General features: G+C 42.6%; 1 protein-coding gene across 1 annotated transcript; it reads left to right on the forward strand.

The window, feature by feature from the left end:
* Positions 1–771: 771 nt before the first annotated feature.
* TMEM242 (transmembrane protein 242) lies at positions 772–24,311 on the forward strand (the record flags this gene model as incomplete). The annotated part of the gene is made up of 4 exons (XM_084261378.1): positions 772–907; positions 2,702–2,802; positions 7,913–8,050; positions 22,708–24,311. 4 exons carry the CDS (start codon positions 772–774, stop codon positions 22,804–22,806), a joined length of 474 nt encoding a protein of 157 aa, XP_084117504.1. The 3' UTR covers positions 22,807–24,311.
* Between the last annotated feature and the right edge of the window lie 718 nt (positions 24,312–25,029).

Raw genomic sequence — 25,029 nt, forward strand, 5'->3', positions numbered from 1 at the left:
GAGGTGGTAGAGGCCCCATCGCTGGAGATATTCAAGGTCAGGCTTGATGGGGCTCTGAGCAACCTGATCTAATGATGTTCCTGCTTACTGTGAGGGGGTTGGACTGGATGACCTTTGAAAGTCCCTTCCAACGTAACAGATATGGAAAACTAGTTATGTAACTTTGGGAATGAGAATTTTAAACAAAAAGATGTACTTTAGAACACCACCATTCATCAAGACATAGCTTAGTGAAATGCGTATTTAGTAAAGTCCATGACCTTACCTATCCCACAGGCAAGACACTCCTTAGGAGCCTGCTACAAAAGGTTTGATTTAAGAGAGGCTTTGAGAACTTTTGCCAATTTTCCCCGAGTGATTAGGGCTCTCAGGGACACTCAACGCGCCTTCAACAACAGGCTGTTACCGAGGGGGCAGCTGGCACCGGCACATGAATACAACAGCGGCGGTGCAAAAACCTCTGGTGACCGAGGACATGATTTACCGGGACACACCCGTCCTCGGGCCACAGCAGTACCGGCCTCCTCATAGGTGAGCCGCAGCTCCCTCAGCCGCTCCTCTGGTAAGCGTGCCCAGCTTTCCCGCCCTCCTCCCGCCTCGCTGGGGGGCGACAGCGGCCGGCCAAGCCCCTGGAAGTGGCAGATTCAGCCGCCTGGCCGCACCGTTGAGGAGGAAGAGAAGGCGGAGGAAGGGCGGCTGCGTGTCCCAGCCCTGCTCTGTTTCCTTCCGGGTTGCGGCCCGCAGCCGCCTCCTCCTCCCGCGCCCTGGGCCATGAGGGCGGCTGCCGGCGAGGACGCCCAGGAGGGGGCAGCGGCGGCGGCTCCGCTGGACCCCGGCTGCGGGCTGCCTCTGTCCCGAGGGGCCAGGAGCCCTGCGGCGTCCCAGGACAAGCTCTTCTTAATGAAAGGTGCAGAAAGCCCCCCTTTGCCTGCACGGGTCAGGGAAGCGCAGCCGAGGTTGCGGAGCGCCGGCCCCGGTCCCGGCCAGCTGTGCCTACCTTGCCTTAGCCCGAGGTGTTGTCCCAGTCTCCCGTTCCTGGCGAGGAGCCGCGGCGTACGGGCATGGCCTTGGCCAAGGCTCCTGGGCACAGTGAGGAAGCCCTAATAACGCTGCTCGCCTTTTCCCTCCCCTTAAGCGGCGGTGGCGCCTCGGCCACCCGCCCGCGGCACCGACGCAGGATATGGGACTAGAGGGCACGGCGCGGGCCGGGCGCTCCGGCGCTGCGGGGCGGGATCCGGGGGGCCCGAGACGGGCGGGGAGCCACTGAGGGGAGCCGTTTCCCTCCCTCGCCGCGCAGCGGGGTCGCGCTAGGAGATGGCTGGCGGAGCTCGGGGGATTTCAGCCTTGCGGGTTACGCGGGCGGGGGTCCACGCCAAGCTCTGCCGGGGCGCTCTGAGGCAGTCGGAGCCGCTGGGAAAGAGGCGGCTCGTACGGGTTACCGATAGCGCCGCAGAGTCCTTAAAGCACCGTTTCTGTAACAGCACCAGTAGCTCTGCCGGGCTGGGCCGCGGCCGGGGGAGCTGAGGTGCGGGGAGCGCCCGGTCTCGTAGCACGGCCCGAGTCCCCGCGGACAGGCGCACCTGCAGCCCGCGGTCCCCGGCATCCGTCCAACGGGACGGCCGCTGCCCCGGGCTGCTCGGGCTGCCCGCGCCCCCTGGCGGAATGGAGGCTGGAGCTTCCCGCTCAGCCGCCCGGGCTGTCCCGTCCCGGCGCCGCGGCGGGCCCAGGGGGGAAGGAGGGACGGGAGGCGGTCAGGCGGGTGCACCCCCTGCGGAGTTCAGGCAGCGTGTGAGGTGTTCTGGCGCCCAGGCAGAGCGGGTGCTTACAAGTTTCACGGACACGAATACAGCAAACTTCTCCAGCACAGTAATAGGTATTTAATTTTTAAAAAGTGAGACCTAAGGTAAGCGTGTTTTGCTTCTCGCTTCCTATCCGGGCCAGTGTTTAAATGGCCTAACTGGCACTAGGAAGGGGAAAACAGGCTGCGTGTCAGTAGTTGCAAAGGAAGAACTTGTAACCCCATAAATTTTTAATTTTAATATGAATCAGATGGGGTTTTTTTACAGTGCATGTCGTCTTTATAACAAGCCTTTTTCTTAAAAGTGGGCAGGTGTGGTTACACGTGCCTCTGGTACGAGGAACCCCAAGTGACTTTGGAAACACTCTGAAAGAACTGAGAAGTGAGGAGTGCTCTTAATTTGGGGAAAGCTTCCTGATAGAGTAATTTTCTTTTCTTAAATGGAGCATTACAATAAAACAAAATTGAAGAACAAGTGTTTGCTTATGGAGTGATCTTCAGGGTACTTACTGGTGCATTTTCAGGTGGCCCTTTGAAGTAATGACTGATGCAACAAATACTGATGTTTTCCTTTTGAGGAAGGGTGAGCCATAGCCATAGAACAAGATTTTAGTAACCGGCTCTGGAGTAGAACTGTGACATGGCATCCTGGGATTTCAATTATTTTTGTCTGTGTGTAGCTTTAAGAATATATACACTTGCCATTAATTTTCACAGTGCTTTATCTCAAACTATTTGAATTGCTTTCTTGCCAAATAATGTAAATAATGTAGATGACTGTGCCTTTCCCTTCAGTATGTGCTGACAGATCTTAATTATCCAAAACAGCTTTGGGTTTGTGGGGGTTTTCTTCCCCTTTAGCAACAAAATCTTAATTTGTATTTCTTAAACTTTTCTTGGCAGCTGGAATTTTTCTAGGTACCGTTGCTACAGCAGGAATGGTAGCAGGTTTTGGCACCACACTTGCCATGACAAAAAAGAAGAATCCAGACTGGTTCAGTAAGGTTTGTAACCTTCTAAACTATTTTCCAATTGTGATATGCAAGACATAAGAATGTATCAAATGCTTTATGGAAGTGTTGATAGATGTGGAGTTTGACCGTACAAAGCTGATTGTAAGAACACTAGACTTAATTGAAGTCAATAGGGGTCAGATTAATTTAAAAATCAATTCCGAGTTGGCACTGATACATACTTTGGTACTTAAGATTAGTTGAAATACATAAAGCTAACGCTGTTTGCTGGAATCACACTACTACTGTATAATGGAATATAATTGATGGCCTGATTTGATTCTGTGATGTGGACATGCTTCAGTGATGAGCTTGTATCACCTCGGTGATCCAGTTCATCACGCAGTCCTGGAAGTGCTACAGTGAACTGGGACTTGAGGTAACTCCTGTGAGGATGGGAATGAAGAGGTAGAAAGCCTTTGAGCTGTGAGATATGTAAGTGGAATCATTTAGTCAAAATTTAAACTCTCCATCCCCTTCCCACCATGTAAGGGGACTGCTGAGATTGTGAAGTGGCTTCATGTGATCTCATGCAGTTATTAACAGGATCCACCTGAGTGGATCAGTTATACTGTCTTGGTACGTTAATGCAGAATAGAGCATATTTAATTGAAGAATGCTTTTTTTTTTTTCCTCAGTAATGGTTTGTTACGGCTGCAAATGTCAAAAATAGGTCCTTAAAATTGATGGGTCTTGTCTCCACCAAGCCCTTAAAATACAGCGCGTATTACAGATGTCTTTAGGGAACTGGGAACTGATCAGTTGTGTTTATTTTAAAAATGTCAATCCAGTAACACTGCAAGTAAAGATAAAAAATTTCTCTTCTATTGCACTTTGTATCAGAGCCTTTGTATCTGATCATTCACAATCTCCTTTTGTGGTCAAAGAGCATGAGCTCCTTCCTTTGCTATCCTGTTTTCGTCAGTAGGCTGCTGTGGCATAACTCATCTGTTGCCTTTTCAACAGTAAACACATGTTGCTTTATTGAAATAGACAAAATAGAAAACTCCATGAAAAAGTTATTTCACAAGCTGTAGAAACACATTACACCAAGGCAGTTTTCTCTCTCTTTTTTAAACTTTTTTTAAATTGTAAAAAAACTTCCTTTTTCCTGAGCATTGCATTTTTTCCAGCTTGCACTTATTCTTGGCTGGCTGAGCTGTCCTGTTACCGGTGTGAAATTTATCAAGAGTGACATTACATTGACATCTGAGAATATATGTGCTGGAAATGGCACCAAGTGATACATACCCTTTTGTTTTTTTGCTGAAAACCTGTATCTGCTTCTACCTGTGCAAATGAATTACAGCAGTTTGGTAGCAAAAAGCTGCAATACCTGAACCCCTCAACTTAAATACTGCAAAATGTAGGAATACTGGTGTGGGGTTTTTTGTCAAGGTATTAGTAGGTGAGCAATTTCCAAAGGGAAGGCTAGACTTTGGGAATGACTTGAGTGGCTATAGAGGCTCTCTGAGGTACCAGCAACGTAAACAGTTTTGCAGTAGTGTTCTTACTTAAATATATAGTTACCTGCTGCAAGTAATTTTTGATAACACATCTTGTATAATAACAAAAGCTTAATTGAATAATTACAGGTAAGTGCATCCTTCTTAAATGTTCAATGCCTAAATGTTATTTTTATCCATATTAAGGCGAGACCATCGCTTGACAGGTACTGTAAGCAAACTTCAGTTGAAAGAGGTGATCCTACCAGCCCTTAGTTTCTGGCAATTAATTTCTCCCCTGTGAAGGGACCAATACTTGAGCTGCTGGATTGGTGAGATGCTAGTGGTTAATTCGAGGTTTGGGTTGGGGTTTTTTTTTACTTCCTGCATTAGTTTTAGTCCAAACAGTCTTCTGATCCCCTTCACTGTGTGACTGCAGTGGCTGTGCTGGCGCAAGCTTGGGGTAAGGTCCAAAGGAATAGAAATGACACTCAGTGTTGGGAAGAAGTGTGAGACCTATTCTTTCTGCATCATTTGCTGTCTTGTGCCAGTTTTTGTGTCAGCATGGAAGTCAGGTAGAAACAGGAAACAAACATAATGGGAGAGATTTCAGTAGTTTTATGGGAGAAGCTGTAGCATCACATTATCATGGCTTCATGACTGCATTCAGATTTCCTAGAAGCAACCGTATGTGACCCTACCCTTGTAGAGTAGCATCAGTGTTACTGGCCAGAGGTAAAGCTGAAATTTCACCTGCCGTACCTCCTCCATGGTAGCAAAGAAAAGTAAAGCATTTACAGGGCTGGCACCCAAATTGACTCAAAACTGAGGCTATATTGTCCTGTTCAGTGATGAACTGCTGCAGAGACCTTCTCTGGGAGGGGTGTTAAAATTAAGTGCTCAGATGGAACAGCCTCCTTGTGACAAGTGTCCAGTTTTACCACCATTTATCCAGCTGATTAATTTTACAGTGGGTTAGGTGATACAAACCAGTGAATGTGCTGAATACAATCAACAATCAACAGTTGAACACGCTGTTTATTTTAGGCATTGCTTCCTTTCACACTGTTATCCCCAAGGGGGTAGTTGCAGGATTGAGGCCTATGTTGGAAAAAAGCCAGTGTCGTTTCTCCTTCTCTCACTTCCTGCTTATATCCTCCAGGGGAAAAAAAAGGCAACAAAAGAACCCAAACAACAATAAACCCCCAAATAGCTATTTTGGTAAATAAGTCAGCTAATCCTGCCCTATATTTTCCTGCCCTGTTTTTTTAGAAAGACTGAAATATTGTTTAATAGCTTGTTTTTGAAATTAAAGAGTTGCTTTTAAAAAAATACATAGGAGTGGTAATGATGAGAAAACAATCTCTACATAGAATAATGCACTTGTGAATAAAACTGAGTGGTGCTAAAAATGTTCTTTTGTTGGTGACATCTTTTTCTCCTGTGCAACTGTTGTCTTTTAAATTATTTTGTGTTTCATTTATCAGCTTTCTTGATGCTCTGAACAGCATAACTGATAATTATGGAACAAATTGTCTTATTTACAGAAATCCTTATGGGTGTACTCAGTACCCCCAGGAATCAGCCTGTGACTGAACACTTGACTGCTGTCAGTAAAACCAGATCAGTTGTTGCCATTTACCACTACTTTTCTGGGTCAGTCAAGCATTTAAATAGTATTTGTGTGGTTGTTTATTTGCCAGCAATTCTAGCAGATAATGACTCCTGTTTAAAGATTGTGTAGAGGATATTTTCATCCATTCATTTTCCATCTTCCAAATGGGAGAAATTTTTCTGCGTGTTGTATATGTTTAGACTGTGGAAGCTGGGAAAATGTCAGAAATAATCATCAGGATTTAATATCTATTCCAAGCAGTCTTTACTGAAGGAGTTAGGAAAGTTCATTAGCCTTGTTAAGGAAATAATAGGACCTAGCATAATAGCGTGACTAGGGATCTCTGTGTCAGCGTTCAGGTACGTGTATGGTTACAGAGCATTGTTAACAGTTTGCACTTTGAGGTGTCCAAATCAGAACAAATAAGGATCAGCATACATTTTGCTTGTGTGCTTTGCAAGCATGTGTTTGTGCTTGGATAACCGTGCCTAGACCTGAATCCTGGAGAAAATGTTAATGCTGAGGAGTGTCTGAGGATCACTTTAACGTTTCAATAAGCACACAGCCAAGAGGAAAAAAAATACTGGTGCTATTTCACTGACCAAATACTCATAGTGATAGACATTAGATACGTTTAATTATAGCAAAGAAGAAAGAGAACTATTAAAAATATTAAAATACCACATTTTTTTAACACAAGAATACAAAATACTTATTTTCTTTTCCCACTTTTTTGCAATGAGTAGGAAAGTGCTGCTCTTTGGCATGGTTCAAAGGAAAAAAATTTTATTATTCTGCAAGTTAATTCCATTTCTAAATTAAATAATTCTTTATTGACTATTTGTATGCTTGTGGTCTCATTTATGATTACCTCTGAGCAGTAATTGTTTTTATTTCCTGAGATGCACAGTAAATAAGTAGGACTATTGTATAAGGACCATAGATGCTAGTCTTTAACAGTTACAATCTGAAATCTGTGTTTCCATGTGAAGAATTGAAGAGTGATATTTTTGGGGAAAAAAACCCAAACCCTCTTGCTGACGTGAGCAAGAGCTGTACGTCTGTCCTGCTGCTGTTGTGGGCTACACAGGTTGAAGCAGTCCTATGCCAAATAGGTATGGTAAGGTGGGCATTGTGAGGTGAGAGCAGCTGGCTAATGGGAATTGATTGATGTCAGTCAGCATATGGCTTATGCCCTTGGTAGCTGCAGTGTGGTTTTATGTGCTGTGACAGAGAAGGTTTCATCGTGGCTGCGATCCCAGAGTGACTGAGGCTCCATTCTTCCTGGCCTGAGGTGGATTTTCCAAGTGACAGTGTTCTGTGTTTTCAGGACACATCTCACAGCAGACTTTTCTTTGGCATTATTTTAAAAAGTGGTTTAAGCCACCTGCTCCTGTCTCTGACAAAAATGAGAAGTATGGAGACTGCAGAGCATTTTGTATGTTGCTGCTTGGTGAACTGTCCAGGGGGATGGGTACAGCATTGTTGTTGCTTTTTACAATATTTTCCTAAATAGTTTACTCCTTCAGAGTTGCAGCCCCTCAAAAGTAGCCTCTTGGTCATTGTTACACCCTCTTCTGTGTCAAGATGAAAGTTACTCACGTTCCTCCAGTTTCCTAATCTACTGTTTCAGGAGTGCAGATGTAGGCCGATGGCTGCCCACCACCCTTGCCTGCCCCTAGAAAGAAAGTACCAACATCAGTGACATGCAGTGATAATGTTCTGATGTCTCTGGCATAAGGGCTTGTGACTGGTTTCAATTCAGTTTTGCATTTTGACAGGTGGGATAGCTGAGTGTTGGATTCTTGTCCTCACTAAACGGTTGACTTCAGCATTTCTGGGTAATAAACGTCATCCCCAGGAGGTTCTTGGCAACCATGAAAGCTGTTCCTGGTGGGAAGGCAGCTAATGCAGCCCCTTGCTCGGCTCATTGGGTCTCCTGACAAGTCAGGAAAAATTCTAGATTACTGTTAACTTTCTTAGTTCATATTTGTTTCCAATCATCATTTGCTTTTTCTTAATCACTTGGTTTTGTTTCTAGGGGATTACTGCCACAGCCACGTTACCAGAGAGTGGTTCGTCACTGGCCTTAAGAGCCCTAGGATGGGGCTCGCTCTACGCATGGTGCGGAGTTGGATTGCTCAGTTTTGCCATCTGGAAGGCCCTGGGTGTGCACAGCGTAAGTAGCCAGTCTGGACCCCTCAAATACCATATCTTCCCTTAGGTCACGCATCTTAGGGTGGCATCTCTATGCCACTTCAGCCTAGGAGGCACCCCCTCAGTCACCACATGTAGAGGGACTGAGCAGAGTGTGTGCACACAGGGAAGGCAATTGTTCTTACATCTGCAAAAACTGGGATGCTGTGGGAGGAGACAATTTTGGGGGAGGAACAGTTTTGTCTTATGTTTATTTGCACAGATGTTTCAGATTCTTCACAAAAGAGCCAGTGTTCTAATTTAGAGACAAAAATAGTAGCTGCAAGCTTTCTATATCCTTTGGCTATTGAATTGAAGGCTACCCCCTGAAACCTATCTTTAGAGCAATCCATTTATTTGTCCAAGTTCTATTTTTTGCATCAGGACATAAGAAAAACTGAGCAGGAAACAGCTTGCTTTCTAGTGCATTTCTGGAAGGGGCAAGGGGGCAAAAGATTGAGTTTCAAGTCCAATAGAGTGGTGGTCTATCACATGCCACATTAAGGCAAAGAAACCCTGGAAGAGTGTATGTCCCAAGGGGCTATGGCTATCTTTAGTAAATTGCTTGTGTTCCAGCGTTTCTTAGAGTTGAGTGTGAACGCTAAAGTTCGTGTAAGCATTTTTGTTTGCCCCTAGTAATGAGCCATGACTTTGGAGTCCCCTGCAGCTGTAAGTTTGGCAGAACTGTCTGTATCCTCTTTAAGACTAGGAATGAATAGACTTCATTTCTCTTCTGCAGCAGATTATTTATATGTTCAGCAAAGCATCTCCCAAGCTAAAAGGAGGAAGATACTACTCCAACCCATTACTGCTCTCATTAATGTCTTTAAGTTCTCATTTCTTGTCTATCGTGCTGATGTATTCTGCAGGTCCTGATTTTGGTCCCAACATACAGCTCTACACAGTCCCTTATTCCTTAGTTTCCAATGGTGGTTCTCAACAGGAGGTAGTAAAGGAAGGCAGAGCACAGGAGACTTAGACAACACTTTTTTTAAAATCTCGAGTTCTTGTGAGGCTGTAATGGAATGAATGGCAGAGAAAGGGGAGAAAGACTTGGAATATGGTTATACTCTGTGCATGCTGAGCTAGAACAGTCCGCTCAGTTTTCTTTCAGTTACATTGTCAGCCAAAGGGATTCATTTCACGCTATGCAGCCGGTTTGTATTTTCCTTCTGTCAGAGTACCTCTGGTCCTGCCAAAGGACAGAAGTATCTGACCCTGGTCTGCAATTTACATTAACAGTTTCTCAGTAAACTTAATTTTTATTTCCTTGATTAGTACTGGCCCAGACCCACAGTTGCCTGGTTTCCCTGTGAGGCTGCGTTCTTTGAGACTGCCTGAAAGGGAACAACCACGCAAGTTTGAGATGGCTGAGCCTGGGGACATGTCAGAGTCTGATGGGGGCTTCTGGCTACCTGACAGCAGTGGCTCTTGTGTCCAAAGCATACAGCACACTGCAGGGCATTTGAGAGACTCATTGAGCATTCGTAGTCAGAAAGCTTAGGCTTATTAGAGTCTGTGTCATGTTAGTGTTGAACGGAGGTGGGGGAAAGTATCTTAAGAGGCTCTTGGTATTGGTTTCTGTTGTGGAGTGCTCATGTTTCACCGTACCACACAGCAAGAACTGCAGGCACCAAAGGAAGTCGATTTCTGTCAAGAGACCATGTCTGCACATGCACTGCTCTCTCCCTGCTCTCAACTGATGTATTTATTGCATTCACTGTAGACTTTTAAATTCCCACTGCAGAAAGGAAATACGTACAATAATGCTACTCATTATCATAGAATCAAAAATCAGCATTTGTAAATTTCCTGTCATACATTTCTTTTTCCTGTTATATATTTGTTAAAATCAAATATATATATATGTGTGTGTGTGTTTAAAACTGCAGGAGGTACAAAAGCAGACCAAAGAGAAGAGGTTCATTAGCATTAAAAATATAATTCTAGAATAATTCATCTTTGATTTTTGATTGTTGACACTTGTTGCTTACTGCTTTAATGCAACACTCAGGACCAAACACTGACTATGGAAAAACAGTAACTTTGTGCTTAAATATTTTCTGGAACAGTTGAAATTAAATATGGGCTATAAGCTGGCTGTACATTATTAGTTCTGGACTGTTAAACATATGCTCGTTTTAAGAAGGCCCTGTTTGTTTATTTTCCTATATCAGGAGAACAGTGTGTTATGCTTAAAAATACTTATTTGTTATCATGTAGGCAGAGGTAATAGATTAACAGTTACTTAAAATACTCATTTTTAAAAACGCATGTTGTGTCTAATAATTAATAGATAGCCACAAAACATAAAGTTTTATTTGTGGGAAACTATTTACTGAAGTTATTACTGAGAGAAATGAAGTGTCTCTCCACATAAGCTGTTCAAATCACGGAAGACACCATAAATTTTACAGTAAGCTCAAGATTTTCAAATGAACATTTTAATTTCGATTAAATATTTTAAAAAGAGGGTCCCACAGATGTACCCAAATAAAAATGTCTTGAGTCTTTGGTGTGTTAAGTGCTGTGAGTTCAATTGCTCTGTAGTATATATGCAGGTTCCCAATAACTGTGGAAGTTGCAGTTACAATTTCAAGCCTGGAATCGAGGTGTGAAAACTATGAACTTAAGGCAGGCCTTTGCCAGTGCTACAGTATACATGGCCTGAGGGGAGACTTATTTTGATGCCAGGAATTTATGTGAACTTAATACCTAAAGTTTTGGCAGCTGGGCAGAGAAGTTCTTGCCCAGCCTCTTCACCTTACTGCCTTTAGCAGGAGCCGGCTGAACTTGGGAACTTTCCTAATTAGTGGCCTGGTCCTGCTGGGCAGCAGCTTCATTTGTTGCAGAGCTACTGGTAACATGGATATGTTACTGACAGCCAATACAGTCTCTCAATATTAAATTGTTTCTCTTGACATTAAATTGTTAAGCATAGTAAAATTCTGACTGTAAGCAATGCAGATGTTTTGTTTCACAAACAAGCAAGCTGCTTCTGTCACATGTAGGAGTACGTTAATTAACTCTGCTGTTCTCCCAGATCCCTTGCCAGCTCTGTCCCTGTGACTCTCTTGGTGGGATCTCGGCAAATGAAGAGCTGACCTTCACCTGCAGAGTTTGGAGGAGAGCTCTGAGTCAAGGAAAACTGAGTTGCTAAGTGTTGTTTAATGCCTTGTGGCATCTCCAGGAACAAAATATAAGAGGCCACAGTTCAGAATCAGACGTGACAGGGTGGCAGGAAGCACACCAAAAGGAGTGCGATTGCTAGGAGAGCTTGAAGCATCGCTGGGAAAGCTATTGAGCAGTTTCCACTCCTGCCTGGCCAGCCCATGGAGATGGCTGAAGTTTGTGCTTGCCAGAGCTCCATCTGGCTGTGCCGGAGGATGAGAGCAAAGCTCGCCCCTGGATTTGGGGAGGTGCAGTGGTAGATGAGCTCTTTGTGCTTCCAACTCTGCGTGTGTTAGTCAGGCTGTGCTGTGGAAGGATGGCCTGCTCAGTGGTGTGACAGAACCGTCCTCATCCTGATGTCACCCCGTTGTGACTCGTGCCTGCAGCAGGAGGTGTTGAACGTCAGCCGCCCACCTGAAAGGGCGGGGCTGAATCAGTGAGGTGCTGCGACGATTTCTGGTGGGGTTTGGGTTTGTGTCTTTTTTTAGGTGGGGGTGTGTGTGTGGGGGTGAAGGCCTGTGTAGTTAGGCTCAGCTGCCCAGCGCCCGTCGGCAGCGGGAAGGCCTCCGTTGCACCGCAGCGCCGCCTGCTGGCGCCAGCAGTAGTAGCAGCGCTGGCGGCGCGAGCGCGGGAAGGCGGCGGTCGGGTCGGGTCGGGGCGACCCGGCGGCGCCCGCGGGCCGAGCGGTGTGAGCCGGTGGCCGCGCGGGTCCGCAGGCAGGCCCCGCGGTGTCGCGACGCGGCGGTGCCGTTAGCTGGAGCCCCGAGGAGCGGTCGTTGCCAGAAAGCTGTGACTTTTAATGAACGGGGCTATGCTTCCTGTGAGCGTAAATTATCGACGGGACAGCCAGTTGCTAATAACACCTCGTGTTTCTCTGAACTTTGTGAGCGGTTAAATTACCTCGGCAGCACAAAGTCAAAGGCGAACTGACAAGACCAGACCGAGTATTTCCTTGAGTTGTGGTTGCTGCGGTGACTCCCTGTCCCTCATTCACTAGCAGTGTCACCACGGCTCTGGAGGAGAGAGGAGCCACAGCTCCGGGTGCCCGTCCGTACGCCTCCTGAGACAGGCTGTGTTTGCCTCAGAAGCAAGCCGCTGCCTCAGCTCTGTGCCTGATGCTGAGGTGATGCACCGGCCTTGGCGGTACTAGGTTTTTATTTAATCTTTGTGGCTTTTTTGTTCTTGAAACTGCACTGTGGCGAAGCCTACTTCCAGCTCTTAAGTGGCTTTATTGTTAAAGGTGGTTCCCTGTGGCTTGGCAGTCTGCTGCTTTTTATGCCAGTGTGAAAACCCAGGGGTGATAGTGAGTAACTGATCTTTATGTCTTGGTAAGGGATATAAAAGATTTTACGCTGTCTCAGGTTGGGTTGTTAATATCCCCTGACTGCAGTTGTAATCTGAGGGCAGGCTGGTAAGTAATAAACCCTACTAAATCCCAGTCAACTCTTATCCCTAAATGGAAAAGTGATGGATTGGTGACGACTTGGTTTGCAAATGGTTTAAGTTCTCTTTTTCAATAACATAAAAGAGAAATCTTCATTTTCAGAGCCTGGGAGATAGTGGTTATCTAGTTTTTTATTGTACCCCTTGCAGAAAATAACCAGCTGTCAGTAATAGTCAGATTTTTATAACTCACTCTCTGCAGTCTCTTAGGAAAATATCTTATGATCGGTCCACCTTTTATTATAGCTGGGCATTGAAGCTCTGTCTGTATTGGCAGGTATTGTTGACCAACAGCACTGGGGTAGTGAAACAACTGGGGGCTGAGGGCCTGACATCTACAAACATTCCAGGGCTTTTTTTAAAATTTGAACTGACTCTGGCCTTGTCCAAAGGCGGGAATGGCGATTTGCAGTGAGAGTGTGCTGTGTGCGCTCCTAGAATGCATCTTCAGTTTTGTGTCACCCTCAAGAAACCCAGTTCATGCATTTTGAGACTGTTCAGCACTACGCACACTCCATGCCAAGTAAGCATGGACAACTGGGAGACCTGATTGCAAAGGGCACTCCTGATCTGAACCCCGTGCTCATCCAGGCACACCCACAGCCTTCCTCTCTGAGGCACTGCACAAAATAGGACATGTGCGATGTTAAACACAAGTTTATCAGCTGGCACAGGACCTGAAACAAAATGGCACTTTTTTTAGCAACTAAATAAATTTGCTCCTCAGCAACTTCTGCATCACAGCATTCTCTTTCATGGTATTAAATTATAGGGTTTTACGCTTGTGACCTGACAACTGTCTATCCATCCACTCCTGGTGCATTGGCCTGGATGTTCTCTGTTGCAAAACAGAGACGTATTGAAATAAATGTTGTAGAAAATAATAGATTTGTCCAATTTATATTTTTTTTAAGTTGAATAGTAGTTGAAACACCTTATTTCAAGATTTTCCATATGAAATGCTCAATGAAGCTTTACATTTTCAGTAGAAGAGTAAGTGGTTTCACTCAGTAAAAAAATTTAAAAGTAAAAAAATTCAAAATGATCTTAAAAAAAGCTCTGTTGTTATAGTTGATCTAAACAAGTATTTTCATAAAAGTTTCCACAAATTAAAAATTTCTTATTTTATTTGCCTATTCTACAAGAGTTATGATCCATTGCACCTTTTTGTGGCTTGCAGAAATACTAGTTTTGCAATTTTCTAGGAGTTACTGTTGAGTTTTAAACCCTTGTCTCAAAAAAGCAAGTTTTTGGCTTTAATTAAACCTGCAGCTATAGAATACTTGACAGGTATTAAAACATACCTATGAATGTCTGATGATCTATTTTAACTTTTTTTTTTAGTTATCAGCAATTACGAGCCTTCTTTTAGAAGCAGAACAATAACCTCAGCCCTTGTAGATTGAAGCATACAGCAGTTAACGAAGAAGATAAATTATGCTTTAAGAGCCCTCTTGCTCTTCATGCCCTCAATAAAGTAGGTTTTATTTCCTCAGAAAGAAAAGCATTCTTTCTCCCATAGGAGAAGGGCCAGGGTGATTCATATGTAGGTTTGTGAGATTCTGATTGTTGCTTCCACATCTGTTCCATGGAAAGCTGGGAAAATAGAAAAATTGCCTAGTAATTTGTGACTAATATAGTTATAAAATATTAGTTTATCATTTTTATGGTGACTCCTAATGAAATATCCTGGGTTTCATTGATCTTAAACTTTAAATTATTAACAGTCTAAAACAATTGCACAGCTGTGTAGAGACATCTAAAACAATTAAGAGCAATACAGAGAATATATGCTTGCCGTGGTTTTGTTGGTAAGGACGTTTCCTAGGCGGGCTGCTTTTCTCCAGAGGAAATCCAACCTCTAAATCACCATTTTAAGCATAAAAATAATAACATCCCACTGCTTATTTTGAGACATACTTGATACAATTTTGTGAGACTATAGTTACAGGGTACAGAATAAATGCGAAGTAGTATTGGCTTTAAGAATGGATTAATTTTAAAAAATAAAATAAGAACACGGACACATAGTCTTAAAAAATTACTGGTTTTGGCATCTGTAAGTAGTACTAAGGTCTATAGATCTCAGCCAAGTTTAGGCATATTGTGGTAGCTCAAAATTTATGCTGTTTCATAAGTGAACAAATGCTGCCATAAAAGCAGTGTATCTCTTAGAATCATTCTAGAGTCATCCTGCAGCCATTCCTCTATTTTTTGTTCTTATTTTAAGTGTTTAGTTGTGTTTAATTCTCACCTAAGTATTATTTATGAAGTTTGCATAATAAAAACATATCTTTTCCTTGCTACTTTGTGATCATATATTTTCATATAAATCAGATCTCCACAGGTTTTTTTATTGGTCTTCTATTTCCTCAATACTTATTTAAATTCAAGCTCACAGGGAGAAGATGGAGTACTAGTACAAGTTAGCACTTCCTCCTCCTGTTTGTACAGGCTTTTTTTGTGCTGCTTACATTGCCTAATTAGCTTGGTGCAGGGAAGGTTTGCCTTCAGACATACGAATTGCTAGTATTTTATCCAGGAATTAAAAAAAAAACCAAAACAGAAGTAACCTGTAAGCTTAACTGTAAACTTGATAAGGCAGAATGCTTATTCAAGGAATAAGATCATCATTTTTCCTCCTGGAAAGCTGCTACATCTGCTTTATGAATAGGGACAGCTGCAAGCAAGTTTTTCAAGAATATGGGAAGACTTTAACTGCCTTAAGGAATTACCCTGCTGTGTCTTGGGAGAAACTCATTTCTGTTAGCTGCCAGCAACCTGTTAAGAAGCTAGAAAGGATAAAACCACGTTCAGCCTGTGGGCTGAAATCGTCTCTGTGCAGCAATTCTGCATCGCCGTTGAGTGGACAGGTGGGCTGCTCCACTTCTTGGCTGCACGTGATGGTGAGCGACACGGGTACAACTGAAGTTGGAATAAAAACTTAACTGATAGGTGCAAATTATTTGTGCTATGTCCTAGTCCCATGGAACATTCCCATGCTTTGTTAAGTGTGATGGGACATCCACACTTGCCTGGTGCTTCTCCAGTCCAAGCCCCCAGCTGCTGTGCTTGCCTGGAGATACCCAGCTGTCCCTGCCTGGCCCTGGGTGTCACACTGGCTCCCACAGGTTTCCTGCATGGAATTCAGCCCCACTCGTGGCATTGAGGCTTACACATCACTGAAGAGTCTTGGTTTTGTGCTGGCTCTTTTCCCAGCTACCAGTCTGACTTGTGGATGATACATACCATGAATTCCTGGATGCATAGAGGAGAAAAATTAACTCGGGTTGCCCTTTACAGGAATCTCCTGCTTTGCAGACAATTAACGTTTTAAACTTAATTTGGAAATCCAAATTACAGCACAGAAGAGCCAATAGAGTTGGATGCCCACCCTGAGATTTTGAGTCTATTAACCAACTTGCTTTATACATTTAGAAATTTAAGAATTCTGAATTAATATCAATTTTTGAGATTGCCCAGGGTGACACTGAAGCAATGACTAACACACCATCATAGACTAATCATGTGGACATCTCTGCCGGGCACCCGGATTTAAAAGCAGCAGAAATAAATGGCGTGTTCTTCAGTAATTGCAGAAGTATTTCACTCTTTTTCTGTGTGGCATGAAAGCCAGATGGTATAATCCAAACTTTGTACCATCGCTTTTATTTTGAAGCCTGAGGCAGCGTCACTGAAATCAATGAGGACAGGCTTGAGAATGACAGGCTGAGTTCAGCTACTTTGAGACATCGTATACTACAACTTAAGTTCTTGGCATTTTATTTCAGAGACATCAACATGGAAACATGTACAATTTTAAAAGATACTCCAGTATGTCTGAGCCTGAGGAAGTTATTTTTGTTTTCAGATTGTGGCTTGCAAAATTACTGTCCTAGCATATATAAATAAATAGCTGTCATTGCCATTGAAGATAATTAGCTAATCACTTCCCATTTTTTTCATATTCAAAATAATCTAGCCTTAAACCAGAACAGTTTTGGGTGGTTTTGGCTTTTCTGCTAGAATGGCATCTTCTTTTTATGAGGAATATATAAAAAAGAAAGATACTTTGAGGTGACCAGTTAACAATCCCACTTTTGGTAACTAAGTGGCATTGGCACTTCAACCAGTTAAAGTCTGTTAAACGAGGTGGAGCGGGGTTAGTAAAACATGCTTGTGGTGCCGACGGCTGCCTCCCCATTTGTGAAATGCATTCCTTTATGAATTAGTACCCTGGCTGCTTCACACGTGGAAAAGTAGCATGAGGGAAGCGTTTCATGTGTTTTATCTCTTCATGTGACCCAGTCACTGGAAAAGAGACAGCCTGACCCTTGTGACTTGACAGCTCTCAGTAGCTCACCAGTAATTTAAGACAGAATATGCAGGAGCTGTGGGAGGCTACTACATATGTATAATGGTTTGGGAACTGTGACAGCTTTGTTCTAAACAGCAATGATCCTCTCCGCCTCTCCCTGTGAAGTTCACTTTAGGTTATTTTCACATTGCTTTTCTTTTAAAAAGCACAGGACTTGTTCTACCCGATTACACAGGATTTATTGGGATGGGTTTTTGGAATAATACGTATGTGTGTTTGTTTAATTTTAGGCATTGTAAATGGCCCTCTGATTTCAAAGAGAGTATTCAACACCACCTAAGGTTAAGCTCGCCTGTAAGTCTCCATGGGATAGGGGGTTAATTTGAGCTCTTGGCTTCTCTAGATGGTTTAACAAAGTTCTACTGCTTTTCTCTATGCAAGCCTGAAACACTGGAATCAGCAAACAAGTTGTGAACAGTGCACTATGACATGGTGCAGGAGAATTAAATAATAGGTTGCATACTGCCAGGATGAACCCTCTGAGGTCTGTTTTCATAGACCTGTAGTTCTGAATAACCTGAACATTCATAATACCTTTGCCAATGAAGTGTACAATCTAAGAATATGCACCAGAGCTCTATTTTCTATGCCTTTTTTAGAGGTCAGCTTGTAAACGGGCACAGGGTGACCCACAGTGAGTGCCCCATTTTATGCTGAGAATTGGGAGAATCACCTTCAGTCAGCAGGCTGTCGGCTGTGCTCTTCAAGCATCCAAGGGCTCAGCGCTTCCAGGTTTCTACAAATAACTTGCTATTTCTGTATGCAGACCTTGGTAATTGTTTGCTGACAAGGGCAACAGCAATCATTTTAGGATTTGGGAAAAGGTGGCAAGAACAATCCTCTCTGATGCCCTTAAATCCAGGGCAGCCCGCCTCATCTTCATGCCTTGTGAAATGGAAGGTGGCTGAGGGGAACACAGGGCACGTACGTACTGTATTCTGCTGCCAGACGATATTCCAGTTCAGGGCATCTAACCTCATTTCGCTTGGAAGCTAATGTAAGCAGTTCTTCCTGGTACGAGCACTAAAATAGGAAACTAATAATTCCTAGAATCTGGGTTGGCCTATTATGAATGTCAGACACTAAAGAGAACATTTCTTCGTAAAACTTTCATTCTAGGATTCAAATAGAGTCTTTTAGCCCCTCTTCCATTCATTTTAATATGAACGGCTACCTAAGTGCTCTCAGTAATAGTGCTATCCCAATTTTTGTGTGACATTCTGTCAACGATGTACATTAAAAAGAGATTATTAAATGGAAGATGCTTTTAGGTCCCCATGTTTTTGCCACCTGAGGCAGGATCATTAGGTTAAGATAAGAAAATAACAGTGATCTGTAGCTATTACAGATTATTTAATGCAGTAAGGTAGATGATACCCTTTTAGAAAGAAGCCTGACAGTCAGAGGTGGAACAGTTACTGTAATTTATTTGGCAGGAAAAAACAGTGTCAAGCTTTGCAATATCTGTGATAAAAAAAATAAAATTCACTCCAGTGAAATTCACTTGAGAGAGTTGCCTCCAGGAAGAGAGTGTGCTGGAATGTTAAGTCAAGAAATGTGTTACAAATCGTTCATGTACCACTAGGTTCAGGAGCAGCGGCTGAGAGAGTGGCCTGTGATACTCGAAGCAGCTGAAAGAGGGGAAAATAGGTTCAGCTTTTAGTGCTCGGTTTGCTGCACTATTAATTGAAAACATTATCACAGCTGAACCGAGAACCCCAGTGTCAGCGCGGCTGAGGGTAGTAAAGAGGCCGTTATTTCACTGAATCATTTCAAAACATTCCTGCACTTAGTACATAGCACGTTAGCTTTCATAATTAAATTAATGCCTTTTGGTTTGAAACCGCTGGCATCTGTGTTGTGGAATCTGGAGGAAATACAGCAGGAGATTTCCGGAGAGGGAGACCTCCAGAGCTGCGTGCCTACTGAAAAGAAAAGGCAAGGCAGAGATTTCCAGTCGCAGTGTTTCCCTCATCAGGAGGTAAAGCAGGTAAGGACAAGGCCCCAACTCTTGCACCTCAAGTGTGTGGTGTTAGTAGAACATAATGCATCTTTGCAAGCAGCTCACTGTGCTGCAGGACGTGACCAGATGCCTCCAGTGTGTTGAAGGACGGCTGGTTTACATGTGTAACGAACAAATTTTACCTACACTACAAGAATCCTCTGAAGTCGCAATGGGCCTGGTATGATGCAAGCAATAACTCGAAGGCCTGTGTGAGTTACTTTGGAGGCCAAATTTAGTCCTAAACATATGTTGAGTAGAGTTTAGCTAGTCAAGGACCAGGATACTGAGCTGAGAGTGTCTGACTGATAGAAGTCACAGCCTAAAATTTGATACTAGAAAGGTTCAATAACAGGCAGATGCGGTCAGTGGGAGAGAAGGGATAGGAACTTTGGGGTGCTGTTTCCATGGTTATTTATGTGTGTATTTATGTGTGTGTATTTATGCACTGGTTCTATTACATCAGAGAATAGTTATTGTTTTGAAGTCTTCTCCATGCTTTTAGGCAGTGTGGTGAGTGAGCTTGAGAGGAGCTCTGAGCGCAGGCAGGACAGTGGCTAGGATTTGGAAGTACATTCAGGATGGCAACAAGCATGAGTGTTGATGTGGAGGGAAAATCTCAGGAACTGGTGTTTAATATTAGAGGACCAGAAGAGAAAGAGACCTCAGAAGTCCAGATCAAAGCCCTGGTGAAATGCAACACTGCACTTTCTTACTGGGAGGAAAGGGAGATGGGGAAAGCAGAAATTGGTCACTAGGAGTGATTACGTTGGTTAATGTGTTATTAGTGGGAACTCAAAAACTCTTGTGGGGAGAAATAACAGGATGCAGTATCTTTTAGCTTGCATAGAAATTAAAACTTCCAGTAAGTGTTAGTAGCTGCGAGGTCTGTGTCGTGAAGAAATGGGCCGTGTTTAGGCACTCTGAAGACATTATGTATTGGTGAGACCCATGTCAGTCACTGTATGTAATGTCCTTCTTAACTAGCTGACAGCATAACATGTAGTGCCAAGGAGACAATGCAGGCTGTTGGTCAGCTTGACATTATGAGGTACTAAAATAGCTCACTGCCCAGGAATCACAAAGGAAGAAAGTTTGTGAGAATTGTCATGAAAACCTGATTTTTGTGCAGTGGGGGCTTCTGGAAAAGGGTGTAGATGCTGGGTAGGACAGGAAGTGGTAAATCACTTGTGAAGTGGTTTTACAAATAAGCATCAAAATCTAAGACAGGGCTGAGGAGATTTCTCAGGGAATCTTAAAAGCAGTGGAAAGATTTAATATTTCAGCTTTAGTCCACGTGTTAAGGAAAAATTGCTTTTCCAGGAAATGAGTTGCTTTTACCTGCAGAACATAAATTAGCCTTCCAAGGGGAGAAAAATCTGAATATTCTTAAATCTGCAGCTGCTAGCGGTGTTTTAGTGCTTTCTAAATAAATACCTTTATTCTTTCAGAACAGAGCTGTAGTGTTATTACCCAGTCAAGATTGCTTTTTGCATTAGGGTTTGCCATGTTGGTAATTACAAGGTAGCTGTTAGAGTAAGGAAGCACTGCAGTTTTCTGAATGGCTCCCTCACCCATCATCCTCTTTTGGGAGGCTTTACGCAGTCACTTTTAGTTTTCCTTGGGTTTTGTGTGTCTTCAGTGGAGTAAGAGAGTAAAGTCTGAGTTTAGAAACTGGCCAGAAAAAATCCACATCGCACCACATTGTTAGCTGGTATGAAAGGTTTTATTTCCAGGCATACCAGCTGAGGTACAGCAGTTTATGTCAGGATGGATCTGACCATTCCCCTGTTACCCAACACCCAGGTAATACTTAGCAGTGAGATGAAAGTGTGGGAGAGTTGGCTTTCTCTTTGGGAAGTAAAAAACATTAAGTAAATTGGATACGTTCCACACATCAGAGAAGTGGGGTAACTTAATTACAGAGGGTGGAAAAAAAGAGCTAAGCCAAAGCTCCTAAAGCATTTCCTATTGTAAATACTTGTGGTTAATTCTCAGCAATTGTTTAATGTAATTTGGGCTCTTCCCCTACGTCAACTCTGATACTGGTGTTTGTTATTCTTGGAAGTATTAGCTGTCTGTGAGAGCTTTTTAGTTTTGAACAAGAAGCAAAAAATAATAGTTTAGGAACAATTGTTGGTTATTGCTAAGATTTTAACAAAGCAAGAGCTAATAACAAATCAAACCAGCTATTGGTTCAGAACTGTCAGCAGACAGTGAATTAGTTATTACATAAGAACATAATCGGGATAAAACAAAGGGGATCGTTTGGCTCTGCTTTTTCCTCCTACTGTATATAGCACATTAGCAGTACTCAGGTGTTTCTACACAAAAATTGATTTCTAAAATGCTTTAATCCATCACAGTTAGTTATTGTCTTAGTAAAGGGTTGGTAATATCTTTATAAATAATTTCATTCTTGTAGCTTGAATAGCTGCATTCCAGCAATGTTTCTCGAAATGTTCACACACAGGACTTGAACAGAAAATGGCCCAAAGGTATTTGTGAAAAAAACCCCAATGAACCCAAACAAAAACAAAACCCCAAAACTGATGGCCCACAATACACAAGAAACAGGCATATTAGAATAGATGTCCATGTGGCTGTTAAGAATATCTAGATTTCCAGGAACCTCTCTGTGGGACATAGTGCCTGAGACAGCATTTGGTCGTCAAGAGATCATAGCATCCAGTGCTTGAATACCACATCCTGTCTTCTCTGCGTGAATGTCATAGATTCTGTGGAACTTCCTAAAAATAGCAGTCCAAAACTTCCCCTGTACATCCTGCTGTTTGTGTAACAGGATTTTCCCTGATTTGATTTTTCCATGCCTATCCTTGAAAGTATATGTAAAAATCTCAGAAGAGAGAAACCCAGTAAATCTCAATATTGGCTTCAAACAGAAGTGATTTTTAAATAACTTAAGTTTCAGTTCTGGCCTGCCAGGACTGTGATAAAATTAGTATCATAAATTTAGATTTGGCAATTGGTATTAATGCATTGATATACAGACTAGAAACCCAGCAAACTTCCTCTTTCATGGCATTTTAATTTAACAACAGTGAAAGAAAACTTTAGTCCTGAGTATTGATTTGAATCTTCTTTTCCTTCCCACTGATGTATAAAGTTGAATGAGACACTATTTACAGTCACCTGTATCCATGTGGTGAGATAAACCAATATTGTCATAGTTGGCCAATATTTCTCCTTCAATCCTTGTCTTAAAATCCTTGAAGAGACCCATTGGGCCTTTAATCCATTACCAGTGTAGAAAAAGGCAGTGTAGTCAAAATATGGGCATATTCTATGGAGACAATTTTCCTCTGAACAGAAGCATTTTAAGTGTGTGTGTGTCTAGAAGGTCACATAACAGTCCCGAGCCGTTCCGGCACGTGGTCTAAGCATGGCACCCCAGTGTGGAGCTTTAGAGGGGGCCATTTTGGGTCCCTTCATACTTTTTCTCACTTTGTTAATTGAACAAACATAATCAAAGGGAAATTCTTAATTTTCTATAATTTTTAAAGTCTTTTTACCTCTTTGTTACCTCACACATGTTATTTTGTGGAATAAGCCCGGGCTTCACAATACTACTTTATTTGCTCCTTATTAACAATTAACTGATTTTATTTTAAAATTTCTTTTACAGATGAAAGAATTCCGAACTAAAATGCAAACAATGTTTCCAGCAATTCCTAAAAATAGTGAGTGCCCTGTTGAATGGGAAGACTTACTTAAATCTAAGTGAAAGACTCGGAGGCATTTGGAGACATCTCTTGCTGCAGGAACGGGAGCACAAGTAGCAGAAGTTTCCCATCTGAAAAACAGAGAAGAAAAAACAGACTAAGCAAGTTACTGACTGAGTTCACTGAACCTGGGGATGCCAGTTAACATCTAGCAACAAGGGAATTCAAAAGAAAAGCAAAGAAAACAAAGCTATTTATATCACGCTTTTCAGCATGCTTGGTATAGTTGATTTGTGAGGAAATGAGCCCTTCAGGGTAAGTTGGATCCAACTTGAAAAAAGACTCTATCTTCTGAAGACCTAAAGAAGAGACTGATCTTCAGTAAGGACAAAATCCCAATAAACTCTTATCCCAGCCCACTTATTGAGAGGAATTTTAGGAAATTTCAGGAACAAAGAACAGCACTTTCATCAGGTCAGTTCTAACAGATTTTTTACTGAACCTAAAGCTAAAGCATACAGTGCATTCTTCTAAAAATAAAGGAAATACTTAAATTTGCAACAGAGAAGGTATCTAAACCAAACTATTTTTGTATGTCTGAAGGGAAAGTTTCAAACATCCAGTGTGCATCCTACTGAGCTCCCCTGTAGAGCACTGGAAGAGATCTCTACAAAGTTCATTGTTTTCTTGGTATTCGCCTATTTTAATGGATCCCACAATGGTGAATCTGATCATTTGTCGCAAAGTCTCTACTGTATTTGTCCAGCAACTCAAGTTGTAAGTGAAAAAAGTATAAAATAGCGAGACACCCAGTCTGTCCTACACAAATAGATAATAGATGGGATGGGATGGGGGTTTTTTTGCATTTCAGTGGTTCCTGTGTCTCTTCTAAGAGAAGCAGTGTGACATTTTCCACACTGCAGTAATCTCATGGAAGTGTGGGTGTAAGCTAGGAGGGGTAATGCCTTACTCAAACATTGTATTTGCAGAACTGTAGATCTGTAAAAATGCTGAGATAAAAAAAATGCTATCAGTGAACAACCCTTTGTTGAATCCTCAATTATCAGGTTTTTTTATTAATTGCACACAGTCCAATTAGTCAGTTGTCAGGTTTAATGAAGTCCTCTTAAAACCTGTCTTTTGTGATTAAGTCTTTATATTCCCGGGAAAGAACATTAAAAAAAAGCTTTAAATGTCAGGTGGATAATAGAGAAGTATGGTTTTCCTATGAAACATGACAGCACTAAAATAATATCTTTAAAGCAATTGAAGTGTAATAGTTGACATCTTTTCCATAGCTTGATGCTGGTAATCCAATATTAAATAAATTGTGGTGAATACTGCCATCATATGCACATGAAAAATGGTACTATTTTCCTATTTCTGGTAGTTTGTGTGCATGGTGATACCTGTACATTGCCGACGCTTACACATACTAGCACTGAGTTACCAAGTTTAACAATTAACCACATCATTAAAACCTGTCAAGTAATAAACTGAAGTAAATAAATTCAAATTGCATGATGTCTTTAAGGTTGTTCAATTTCTAAGGTGGGATTCAAGTCATCTGTCTTGCCTCACCTAAATCAGTCTTCCAAGTTCCCTGCACTGTCGGGGGAGAAGGACAGGAGAGTGGCTTGCACCGGACTGAAGCGAATGGCCGCTCCTGGAATTGAGCAGAGCGGCCGAATGACCTGCCTGCTGGCTGCCTCTGAAGAGCCCCTCCACCCCTGCTTACCTCCCATCAGCACCGTGACTACGTGACAACGTAGCTCAGGAGAAAAAAGCATGGTTTCTCCTGCTTTAGAGCTCTGAGGGCTAATCAAGGGCTGGCCCTGGCACAAGAGAGACGTCCCTTTCTGGGAATGGTTAGCCACTGGATCAGTGTAACTCTATTACTAAAACACCCGTGCAACTACATGGACATACTAGATGATGCTCTTCAAAAAAATCCTAACACAGTGAAATACATGGACAGAAATCTTTAAAATAGAATTGCACTCACAGGGCAAGCACGGATTGATAAGGTAAATCCATGTTTAGGTATATGGCTGAACATAAAACACCTTCCAAAGAGGGAGGAATTCATCGATCATCTTATTCCAAGCTTTATTGTGTGATTTTGGCTGGAAACAGGTTTTCTCTAGGTGAGGGTTTGTGTATAAGAGTGGAAGCATAAGGTAAAAGTAAGTCAAGTCTCAGTCCACATCAAAAACGTGGGAGATCTTGGATTTTCTTCATTGCACCGTGCAGCTCTTTACACTTGGTGGACGTTCTGCTGGTTT

This window comes from Gallinula chloropus (genome assembly GCF_964237585.1).
Source record: "Gallinula chloropus genome assembly, chromosome: 3".
Lineage (NCBI taxonomy): Eukaryota > Metazoa > Chordata > Aves > Gruiformes > Rallidae > Gallinula > Gallinula chloropus.